This window comes from Rhinopithecus roxellana, chromosome 4 (assembly GCF_007565055.1).
Source record: "Rhinopithecus roxellana isolate Shanxi Qingling chromosome 4, ASM756505v1, whole genome shotgun sequence".
NCBI classification, from domain to species: domain Eukaryota; kingdom Metazoa; phylum Chordata; class Mammalia; order Primates; family Cercopithecidae; genus Rhinopithecus; species Rhinopithecus roxellana.
The window spans coordinates 54333116-54345619 of record NC_044552.1 but is presented as its reverse complement, the minus strand read 5'-3'; the positions used below and the strand labels follow the sequence as shown (position 1 = coordinate 54345619).

Sequence of the window (12504 nt, the reverse complement as noted above, 5' to 3'; positions counted from 1 at the left end):
TTTAACAAATATAATTTATTGTGAAATAAGCCAGCATATTATTTAAACTTGGGTAATGTAGACAAAGTCAAAGTTTTGTTACTTGCTTACTTGATTTTCCTAAGACATAGACTTACCCTTCCTCCTCCTTCCCCAACCCTTAAGAAATATTTGAATATGCTTACTCTTATGCAAAGTGGGAAGAGATGTATTGGAATGCAAATTTTGAGAAGTATCATGTTAATTTCTAGAGAGAGCATATTGTAGTGTAAGAACATGGTAACACTGACTACAGTAGACTGCAGGATTAGTTGGTTATCTAGCATGCAAAATTCAGAACTCAGGGCTCTAATTTAATCACTCTAAAATCTAATGCTACCTTGGTGAGGTAAGAGAAATCATAATACCTGATAATGCAAAAATGAGTAAAGATTTTCTACAACACATGCATTTAATTTTCTTAAGTAAATTATTATTACTTTGATTTTTGTGATGAGTTCCATTTATTAAGTATTTCAGCTATAAAGTACCATCCTACTTACAGTGTCCCAGGATAAGTTACTGTTCTCCTGATGTTAATATGTCCATGATTATGCTAATGACAATTACTCAAAAGATAGATACAATCAAGTGGATAGATCTAACGAATGTAGTTTAAATAAAAAGTGAGAAAGGGTCTGAAGGATTTACATGGGAGAAATGCCCATGGATCTAGATGGAAAGACATGGGTCATGTCAAGAGGGGATCATTCTCAAATTGTCCTCTTTTCTTGGGGCCACACAGAATTTTTGTATCTGTGATAAGAACCTCTGTATGATGCAGAATGGGTTTGAGGCATGGCTTTTTTACTTTTGGAAAGTGGGTGATGTCTTTTTTTTTTCCAAACACTTTATTAAAATGAGTAAAGAAATGTACAAGTAGGTAGAGCTACTTTTTATTAAAATGAGTAAAGAAATATACAAGTAGGGTATAACTTTGGTATAATGTTAAAATTTGACCAAATATTTCTAGCCTTCCCTTTCCTCATGTCAAGCCCTTCAATATTCCCTAATGCTTCAGTGCATTTTACGTTTGTTGGCCTTAACTGTGCTGTTCCATTGTGTTGAAATAACCATAACCTTTGCAATCCTGTTTACTCAGAAGATGTGTCGTTCCACCCTTAAGGCTTTCCTGAATCTCCAAACAAAAGCTATTTATGCTCATCTGGCAATAATAATATGTGACCCATATGTCTTTAGGGACTTATTTATTTCTCACATTATGCTATTTTTATATTTCTTTTATACTGCCTTTGAAATGAAATGAAACTGTATTCTTTCTGTATATATAAACATGCATCTTGTATGCAATCAGTACTGAATACATATTTTGTTAAATTAATGGCACACGAAGCTTTTTTTATTGTTTCTTGCTTCACAAATGTATATATAGATGTGACAATAAAACAATGAGACATTTAAACTACTTCCAGTTAAGTGATATTTACCTTGCAAGATGAGACTGAACTCTGTTTGCTTTGTGGATTCCTTTAATGATTGATTTAAAGTAGAAGTAAAATTTTAAAAGTGAAGAATTATTACTGGATGTTAGTTACACAGGGAAGATAATCAGAATGGCTGAAAATATGGGGAAAGCGGGGGTGGGAGTTCAACCACATAAGACCTACTTTAGCCCAGGTTACTGTTGAGAGACTCAGTTATACCGTAAGTTGAATTATGCCAACTTAAGAACTATAAATTGCATGATTTAAATTTAAGGCAGGTGTTGGACTTGGCCTTTTACCCCAGCACTAAGAAAATTTAGAACAGTGTTACTTCAGGATGTATCAGGACAGGAGTTAAGATCTCCAGCATGATTAAAATCAAATGAAATTTAGCAGAAACTACTGAACTATAGCAAAAGACAAGATCCAACAGACATCTTCTCCTCATCGTCACAGCACAGAACTGATGAAAATAACAAAGACCTATTTTATCTCAGTGTCACACAGACAAGTGGCTTTACAGAACAAGTTAGTTGTCGAGTGGTTGCACCCAAGATAATGGACTTGTAAGTCACAGTCGGAGTATTCATCATAGTAGATACAGGGGTTAGCTGAAAGAAAATAGTATGGTTTTACAACACAACCTTTTGAAAATCACATTTGCTGAGGAAAGAGACCATCTTATTAAAGACACAAAGAAATTTTTATTAACAATAGCTAACTCAGTTTCATTAGCATAAGCTAACTAAATCTGAATGCAAAACAAGTGATAAGATCATATTTGAAAGAAAAAGGTAAAATTTTTGTCTTTGTATAAAACAGGTTTTTTATCACAATTTTTCAAATCCAATATAAACAGATTGGAGAGGAATCATTTTTTAAATTACATTGTCATTTTGAAAGTATTAACTATGCCATTGCAATATAAAATATTCACACTATTTTGTCTAATTATCTAATGCTGCATTATTTATTGGTTAAAGGTTTGCTTTGGATTATTAAAAGTGATGTATAGCCAATGGAAAATGGAATTAAAAACCACATATAGGATGGCACCCACCCACCCAGAAGTTATCTCGATTAACATTCTACTGATTTTTCTCAACTTGCTCTATCCCATGGATGTGCACGCACCTATATTCTGGTACATACAGAGGCAGAAATGCACACAAAATTCTCCAATCACAATGAAGATACCCAACATTTTAAATTTGGGGCAATAGCACCAAAAAGTTTACTAAAATAGTTTTTAACCTGAATTCTCTATCACAAATAACAAATGGATCTATTTGTCTCTCTACAAAGGCAAGAATAACAATAATTTAATTCTCTCTCTCTTTTAAGATTTTCTGACCTTATCATGCAGTCCTGAATTTGAATCTTGATAATTTGGTGGTCAATTTGAATTTTTCCATTATACTTCTTCTCTTTCAATTATAAAGTTTGACCTTTGCATGAAATTTATAACAATCTTATAAATTTTAAATTTACATTTATGTCTTACTGTTTATTATGTTAGTCAATATCTTTCTACGCTATATACATTTTCCCTTTCTAAATTATTAAACTTATTCACCTTTCAGGAACTTGGAGAATAACTACAGTAGATTTATCAAGGTGCAACAAGGAAATGAAATGTGGATGTTATATTACTCCTGAGCAATTGTATATTTGATAGTGTATCTCTGCTTCTTTTTCCTATAATCAGCAATTTGCCAAAGTCATTACTCCTTTTTGAAAAAATCAATTACCTATCATTATCCTACTTTATTCTCTTATGTAATATTCTGGTGAAATATGACTATCAATGGATTTGTTTTCTTTAGAGGTAACATTTTTTTCTTTGAATCTGTAAGATTATCAATGGATTTTTTTTCTTTGGAGGCAACATATTTTTTTCTTTGAACCTATAAAGTGTTGTAATCCATTGTTTTCTTTTATCTGTTGTTATTAATTTATATACTTTCCTAATACTATAAGTAAGAATTATTATTTTTATAAATTTCATTTGAATTGCATTAAATGATTTATATCTGCATATTTAGGTCTTACATTTTTAGCATTGCTTGTGTCCAGTATGTTCAATTCTTAAGTTCATATATTTCTTTAATAGGTCTCACTTCCTCAAACACTTACAGGTAAAGAAAGGGCTTATGATATACATCATCTATGTAATAGAATCAATCTTCTTGAGTAACATTTCTCTTTCCTACTCTTCTTTTACTTCTATTAAATTGTTATACCACTACAGACATTGTTTTTCTCACCTAGATTCTAAAAATCTACTAAATTGCCATCCCTTCTCCCCCTAAGGCATAGATAATTGGTTGATTTTTTTTTTTTTTTTTTTTTTTTTTTTTTTTTTTTTTTTTGGTGGGGAGGAAACTCTCTCCAACTACATTTTTTTTCCAGAAATGGGGTATAAAAAGTGAAGTGGATACAGAGAAAGAGAGAGGGAGACAGACAGAGAAGTAAATAAATTAAGAGTACAAGAGAAGAGAAATGAGAGAAAGGTAAAAGGAGGAAGAAGAATCCATTTTCTTTCTTACTTTAAAAGCAAATAGAGTAACCTTATTAGGTGAAGAAAAATAAGTGACCTTTCAAGTTGGAGGTCACAGGATATTTTTCTTAGGTTTATTTTTTTCTCCACAGACTTATTACTAATATAATTTATCTTAATCAAGATTATTCCTAGGAATTAAGAAATTATGGTTGCAGGTAGGCTTTAAAAAGTGAAATCTGGCTATCTAAGTAAATAAACAGAAATGGCACCCATTTGGCTACAACTTCACCTTAGGTAAGATTTATTCAAGAAATTGAAAAAAAAAGAGGCTGTAAGGAATGTAAGGAATAAAGTGAGCATCAGCTAACTTTTTAGGTGGTTCACAGGAACAAAAGAAGAATAAGGATCACTCAGTAAAAATTTCATGCCATAATAAATGGTCAGGCAACCTGAGTAATCATGGAGTGGCAAGCAATTGGAGAACATCGGTAAACTGAAAGCAACAAGCCTAAATTATGGGCTGCAATAAGAGGGCCCAAGAATTTTTTAGAGAGCAGAGAAAAATCTACACTTACTTCACTATTTTATCTAGGTTGACCTTAATTAAGTATTTTATTCTATCGGGTGGGAACTCGAGTTCTCAGACTTAGACTTTGTAATTTCCTTTGCCACAGGTTAAATCAATGGTCTTCAGTCACTCTGGCAATTGGGGAGGGGTAAGCAGAAATAATTTGTGTATTTTCTTTGGTATGAATGAGATGAAAGCTGTACAAAAGTGCAATGTTTTTCAATGCTTAATTTAAAAGATGTATGGTTCCCAGACCAATGGGTTAACTGTAAACAAACAGAATGTAGAAAACTTACTGCAAAGTTTGTCTTCACAGTTATTTGGGCAGGCTTCACATGGGACACCCGTCTTATAAGGTTCATTCTTTGTTTCAGGATTATTTCCCCTTGAATAAAAAAAAGTGATTTCATAAAACTCATCTTTGAAAAATGCATATAAAATTTTACTCACAGTGTGCAAGCAATTTTAAAAGCAAATTGTGCAAATATTTTTGTAAAAAAGAGTGATAATTTTTAAAATGGGTGTAAGATTTCCAGTCTTTTAGCTATAACTTTTTTTTAGCACATAGAACCAATAAATGTGAGTGACATGAAAATATTTTTCAGGCAATGTGCACATCTCGTTGGACAGTCAAGTCCTAACAGTACTTGGGAACTTTGGGTACCCTCGAGTACAAGCAAGAGCATTCACAAGCAAGAGGGCTTTAGAGCCAATTACAACAGAACACTATTCTTCATTAATACCTGTAAGGACTTGGTAAACCATCATTTAAAAGGACATGATTCTTACCAATGTTAAGAAGAAAGTCTCAAGTGAGGCAAGTTAGAGAGGTTCTAACTCCGTCTTGCACTATGCTATAAGAAATTTTTCACATGTTAATGTCTTTTGTTGAAACAGATGGTGTATATAAAAGATGAAAGTACATCAGCATGGATAAAACTAAAGTGTTGGGGTGTGGGAAAGAAAGTAGATAAGAAGTTCTAGTTCTGGACTAACTTGAAATTTTTGAAAAGACAGGCAGGGCTCAATGACTTATCCCTGTAATCCCAGCACTTTGGGAGGGCAAGGTGGAAGGATTATTTGAGCCCAAAAGTTCGAGATATGCCGGGGCAAAAAAAAAAAAAAAAAAAAAAAAAAAAAAAAAAAAGCAGCTTCATATCTACCAAAAAAAAAAAAAAAAAAAAAAAAATTAGTTAGGCCTGGTGGCGCATGCCTGTAGTTTCAGGTACTTGGAAGACTGAGGTGGGAGGATAGCTGGAGCCCAGAAGGTCAATGCCGCATTGAGCTATGTTGACACCTCTGTATTCCAACCTGGGTAACAGAACAAGGCCCTATCTCAAAAGGAAAAACAAAACAGAAAAGACAATTCTTACCTGTGTATGTGTAAAAGCACAATGTAGATAATATCTGCTTCTAAAGTAATACAACTTAAAAAAGTAAATGTTCTGGTTTTAAAAAACCTTTTTTAATCTGGTATTTGTTTATCTGAGCTACTAAAATTTCACTTTGAAAAGAAGATTATTACTAAATTCAGTAAGAGATTTAGTCAGAGACTTGGACTAATCTTCAACCAAGAAAATTCCCCTATCATAGCTCTCTTTTTTGGAGCAGTTGAAGTTCACTGCAGACCACCAACCCTTGAAAATACATTTTGCAAACCATGTGCTGTAGGAGCAAAGAGATTTTATTGTCTTCAGCGCAATTTATATTTAACTCAGATAGAGTTATTATATGATGATATTAAACTCTAAATCAATGGTGATAGTGGAGGCACCACTGCAAATGTGACGTACAGCAGTGTATTTTCAAATCAGTCATGTTCATTGATTTATATTGAACATCTAGTATTGTGCTACATACATGGGAGACAGTGGTTGAGCACAACTCATTGAGCTAACATTATGGAGGAAAGACTTATGTGTTAATCTAAGAAACTACATGTAGCTGAAGGAGATGCATAATGGCGTCACTGACGTTTATCAGCAGAAGTGATATTGAACTGGCATTTGTAGTCAAATATCAGGCAGTTCTATCCAACTCTGAACAATCTTCTCTTTTCTGATAATCATCACTGGAGCCACACAGATGGGCCCTGCAGTCACCTTTGTCTTACTTGATCTTGTGTCATAATCACAGTTGATAGGAGAAGAAGGTGCAGCAGACCCTTACTGAAACAATCAGATTAAGTTTTCTAGGAATTGCGACTAGCATCTGTGATAGAATCTGTAACATGTGAATTTCATTTTTAAAGAGAAGACATACATCAACTTTTTTACTAGATAGCTAAGTACAGAGAAAGATACTTGGCTCTTTCCATTTGTTTCCTTGTTAACACACCACTGCATGCCTGTCCTTTTGGTCTAACAATACTCTTGTTTTGTTGAAGTAAATGTCCTCATTTCTTTGCTTAACCAAATTTGTTTCTCTTGTATAATAATTACCTGAAGAATCAATGACACATAGGAAGACTCCTGGTAAATTGCTCTGAAAATATATTGGAGTTGTTTTTTTTTTTTAATAAGAGAAAATACAGTCAAAGGAATAAAATAATATGTAACTAAATATGTGCTTTCACATAAATAGGAAGTAGCCAAGACTCAAACTACAGATTGTATAACCACTCATCTTTGAAGGACATCTAGGTTATTTCCAGCTCTTGTCTATTATGAATACAGTTGCTATAAACATTTGTGCACACACAAAAAACAAAGTTTGAAAAACTAGATTAGGTTACTTTAGGGGGTTATATATTTTAAAAACTAATAATACATACTCATGACAATAGTGACAAACATAGAAATATCGAGGTGATCCTTTGTGGCGGCATGATGCAATGGCACAGCCAATCAGGTAAGACGTGGCCCAAACAATCTGCAATGATAAAGAGTTGTTTTACTGCAGATTAGATATTTTACTAAATGACCATAATATCAATATAGTCATCCATGATTAAAAGTTAACATGTTGCTTTTGGGTTTACTTTGGATATGGCTTAACAAGAAGTCATAGAAACAAAAGGACTCCTACATGTCTAGATACCATACATGCATGTACACACACATAGCTGCACACAATGCAAACCAGGTGGAGAAAATCAGCTGACAGGGGAGGGTGACTTGATGATTGGCATTGTCTCTATTTATTGTCAGTTTTTCTTTCTGAAAATAAGTAGGGCTTCTAGATGTAATTTCTAATTTTAAAAAATCCCAATGTTCATTTTCTCTGAGATAGGAGAGATGGATAGAGAGTGGGTAAAGATACAAAAGGTAGTGTTGATCATTTTGTTATGAACAGGCTGATGTTCAAAGGAAACTTGAGTGTTGCCTTTCTGGACATGGGCTGTACATGGCTGTGCATAGGACTAATTTCTCTGATCGTATCCAGTGTACTCACGGCTGATCAGAACTCTATGTCAACTCTCCATGACTCATTCTTATTGGAACGAAACATGAGAGGCTGTCTTCAATGCTGGTTCATTCTCCCTTTCTCATCAAACTTATGGGGATGAGATAACTTATCAGTTTACATAATGAAGGCTGCTTGGTGATTATATAAAAATGAAAGCTTGGAAGAAACTTTTCTTATCGGTCAGTGAACAGGCATACTGTAGAGTACTGAGTTTGTTTTTGAGGAATAGTGAGCCAGGTTTAAATTCCATCATTTACGTCTTGGGTAGGTTGTACTTAGAAGTTTGTTTTATGCCTTTGAGTTTCATTTTCTCAGCTGTAAAATGGGATACAACAATGTTGTCCTCTACATCATCAGTGAAAGGTAGGATCAAACATTGAAATATTTAAGTGGTTCAAAAGGAGATGTTTTCAGTAAGTGTGATTGTCCCCCTTGCCGCTGCCCCACATGAGCCTGGGTAGCTTTCTTACAGTCCTATAGACTTTCCTCACATTTCTGTTCATGTTCTTGATTACAGAACATGTTTGTTATGACTCTTTTAGATAAAATATTGTTTTCTCTTTACAAAGAGAGTCATGCATGAGTGCCAATCTCTCCACACCATATGGCTTTTAATTTTCTGCTGCTAACCTAGGCTTTTACTAAAACTATTGCTCTACCTGGGCATAAAAATTTTATAATGTAGATTCTTTGTTTGCAGGTTCTTGCTAACATTTTCTACCAATGAGTATTTTCCATAAGAGACGCTGTTGAATTCAGACTCTAATGGAGCACATAACCTGAAACATGATTTTAATAAAAATGCAGCTGAACATCTATTTTGCTATGTTCCTTCTATATGTTAATTGGTAATAAGATTATTGAACTTAATGTATTCATTTATTCCTTTAACTCATAGCAAAGAAAAATTGAAACTGAAACTTTTTTCATTAGGTCTTCCGACACAAATGACTTTAGAAAAAGAACTTTTATTTTACAAAATTTTTCATGAACATACTAATGTATTTCTACAAGGCTACAGAAAATGTCGGAAAATGTCTGGAAAAGCCTTGTGGTATATTCCCCCACTGGGCCTGCTGTCACTGGGCTTACTCACCTTCACATTAACATTCTTGTTGTTCAGTTGATTCTGCTTAGAACCCTATATTCTGCTCCTTGCCCTTCCCTGCCCTCAGCTGCTTCTGATTTTTAGAACACTAGGTGAAATGGAGTTCCCATCTCTCCAGTGCATATGAAAGATTAAGAGCTGTGTAAAGACCACTGGACTAGGATTCAGATCTGGGTTCTAGTCCTCACTCTTCCATTTGCTAGCCATGAAAAGAATCCATAACTGGTGGAATGTAAAACGTTTCTATATTCTATTGCATTAAATTTTAAGCAAATGAAAGCAAATTTCTTTGATTTCATTGTCTTCATTCCTTGGCAACAGGAAATGAGAGAAATCATTTTGATAAAACGTGTTCTATTTTGAAAGTGACAATGATTCACTTTGGAGGAGACAAATCAAGATTATCTGAAGGTGATGGAATTCAGTTAATATACCACAACAATGAGATAATGCTTTTGCGATAAAATTAGCTGTGTTGGTTGACTTATATAGGAAATAGAAGGTTTGAATCAAGGCCACAAATTTGTTAGATTTTTAGCTTTCTAGATATTCACTGCATTTTTATCCTCTAATCCTTTGATAAGGTAAATTATATGATTAAGTAGTTTAATGTTAAGATACTCCCAGATTCCTGCCACATACCCTTTGTGTCTAAGTGTATCAATCTTAAAAGAAAATGCTATTTACTAGTGTTTTATTTAGGATTTCTGCATTGATTTCTGTGATTATGCTTCTTTTTTAATATGCTTTATCTTCATTGGCTTTTAACATCAAATTTAAGTAGGCTTTATTCCAAGTGGATTTTATTTTATGAAACTTACCAATGGGCACATATGAGAATATAGTGAAAGGAAGCAATCTTTAAGCCAGAAGGAGAATCCTCTCAAGAAACTAACCATGCTGGCACTCTGATCTTGGACTTTCAGGCTTTGTGAATTCAAGAAAATAAATTTCTGTTGTTTAAGTCATTCAGCAATGTGATATTTTGTTATGGTAGGCTAAGAACACTAAAACAGATTTTGGTATCAAGAACTGAGATGCTGCTTCAACAAATACCTAAAACTGTGGAAGCAGCCTTGGAATTGGGTAATGGGTAGAGACTGGAAGTTTTAAGTGCATGCTATAAAAAGTGTAGATTGCTTGGAAGGGACTGGTAATAGAAATAAGATCATTAAAGTATATTTTGTTGTGGTCTCAGATATAAATAAGGGACATATTCTTGGAAATTGGAAGAAAGGTACTCTTTGTTATAAAGCAGCAAACAAAATGGCTGCTGCCTTGTCTTCTAGTGTTTGTGGAAGGCAAAAGTTGTGAACAACAAACGTGGAAATTTAGCTGAGGAGATTTCAGAGCAAAGGGTTGAAGGAGTGGTTTGGTTTCTCCTCACCACTTACAGTAAACTACAAGAGGAGAGAAAGAAATTGAAGAAATATTTATGCAAGGACGAACCAGAACTTGAAGATTTACACGATCATTAGCCCATCTATATTATAGAAAATGAGAAAGTATTTTCCAAAGAGAACCCTAATGTCGCTGAACAACCATTAGATAAAGATACCATGGATATGATTTATGGATTCAATCATACATCTCAGCAGAAATAGACGTGTGATTATACAGTGGTGGTACTGCCAGTTTGAACTAAAGTGGACAGAGAAAACAGACCCAAGTGATGGAAGGCTGTCAGACTTCTTAGACTCTTCAGAAAGAATGATGGAGATATTTCATTGTAAACATGCATTATCCTTCAAGAAAAGGGAAGAATGACTCCCCAAATGTTTCAGAGATCATGATGGCTGCCATCCCCATTACAGGTCCAGGACGCAAGGCTGCTTCCTACTTAGCTTCACCCTTCAGGTGATCTCTGAAAGCAGCCATGTTAGCAGGGCCTCTTCAGAGAGTCATTTGATGAGGCTGCCTCACTGAGCTAAAGGGAAAAGGCTGCCCACAGAGCCATGGGTGATGCTACCTCCAAGTTAGCCAAGAGTGCAGAGCATCAAACCAAAGAGAATTATTCTCAAGCCTTACTATCACATGAAATTTCTTTCGCAAAGTTTTGGATTTGCCTGGGACCCATTACTGCTTCCTTTTCTATTTCTTTTTTGAAATGAGAATATCTATCCTATGCCTGTTTGTCTATTGTATTATGGAAGCATATAACTTTTCTTGTTTCATGGGTTCACTGCTGGTGAGAAATTTTACCTCTGGATGAATCACACCTTGAATCTCATGCATTTAGATAATATTCAGATAATATTTAGATGAGACTTTGGGCCTTAGACTTTAGAGTTGATGCTGGAATAAATTAAAAATTTGAGGGCTCTTGAGATAGAATGAATCTTTTTTGCATGTGAGGAGAAAATAAATTTGTTGGGGAGGGGCAATGGTACAATGTTATGAGCTGAATTGGTCCCCCAAAATTCATATTCTGTACCCCTAACTTCCATCCAGTGTAGCTGTATTTGAAAATAGAGTTTCTAAGGAAATAATTAAGATTAAATAAAGTCATATGACTTGGGCCTTGTTCCAGTAGGATGTGTCCTTATATGAACAGATGCTAGACAGCTTGCTCTTATGGTCTCTCTTGTCTCTGTCTCTATCCTTGATTCTCTCTGGCTCCACTTTTGCACTGGGAAAAAGCCATATTAGGACATTATGAGAAGGTGTCAGGCAGAAAGCTTTCACTAGAAACTGACTATGCTCTATTAAGATCATAGACTTCTAGGATCCAGATGTGGGAAAATAAATTTCTGTTGTTTAATCCACCCAGCTGTGGTATTTTGTTGTGGCATCCTAAGCAGACTAATAGAGCAAAGATGTGAAGAAATTGCAAATTTTGTAAATTGCTGGTGGGAATATAAAATGGTGCAGCTGCGACAGAAAATATAATAGTACTCCAGTTTTTCAAATAATAAACGTAGTATTCGCATATGATCCAGTAATTCCTCTCCTTGGAATTTCAAATGCCCAAAACAATTGAAAGCAAGCACTCAAACAGATATTTTCACACCAATGTTTAAAGCAGTATTATTCACAATAGCTGAAAAAAATGGAAACAACTCAAATGCCCATCAGAACAGACAAGCAAAAGGTGATATGCACATACAGTGAAATACTATTTAGCCTTTAAAAAAGAATACAATTCTGACACATGCTACAACATGGATGAACATAGATTTAATATATTATGCTGAGTGAAATAAAGCAGACACAAAAGGACAAATATCATATAATTCCAAATTTAGGAGGTACTTTGAGTAGTGAAATTGCTCACAGAGACAGAAAGTAGAGTGGTGGTTGCCAGAGGTTTGGGGGAGGAATGGAAGGTATTGTTTAATGAGTACAGAGTTTCGGTTTGGGAAAATGACAATATTCTGGTGATGGGGTTGCACAACCATTTGAGTGGACTTATTAGCACTGAACATTCATGCCACATTAATGCTGAACATGAAAC

The 12504-nt window shown here is 34.4% G+C and overlaps 1 protein-coding gene across 3 annotated transcripts in view; it reads right to left on the bottom strand.

Annotated features, from left to right (window-relative positions):
* Positions 1 to 990: 990 nt before the first annotated feature.
* Positions 991 to 12504, bottom strand: part of CRISP1 (cysteine rich secretory protein 1) — a 52709-nt gene continuing 41195 nt past the window's right edge. Inside the window, exons 6-8 of one of the 3 annotated variants that reach the window (XM_030929280.1) lie at positions 7308 to 7405; positions 4831 to 4919; positions 1232 to 2074 (exon numbers count right to left, since the gene is read on the bottom strand). In XM_030929280.1, coding sequence (XP_030785140.1) covers positions 1947 to 2074; positions 4831 to 4919; positions 7308 to 7405 — 315 coding nt within the window. In that variant the 3' untranslated portion in view covers positions 1232 to 1946. Of the gene's footprint in view, positions 2075 to 4830; positions 4920 to 7307; positions 7406 to 12504 lie in introns of all 3 variants that reach the window. The other 2 variants (XM_030929281.1, XM_030929282.1) reach the window with 2 other exon arrangements.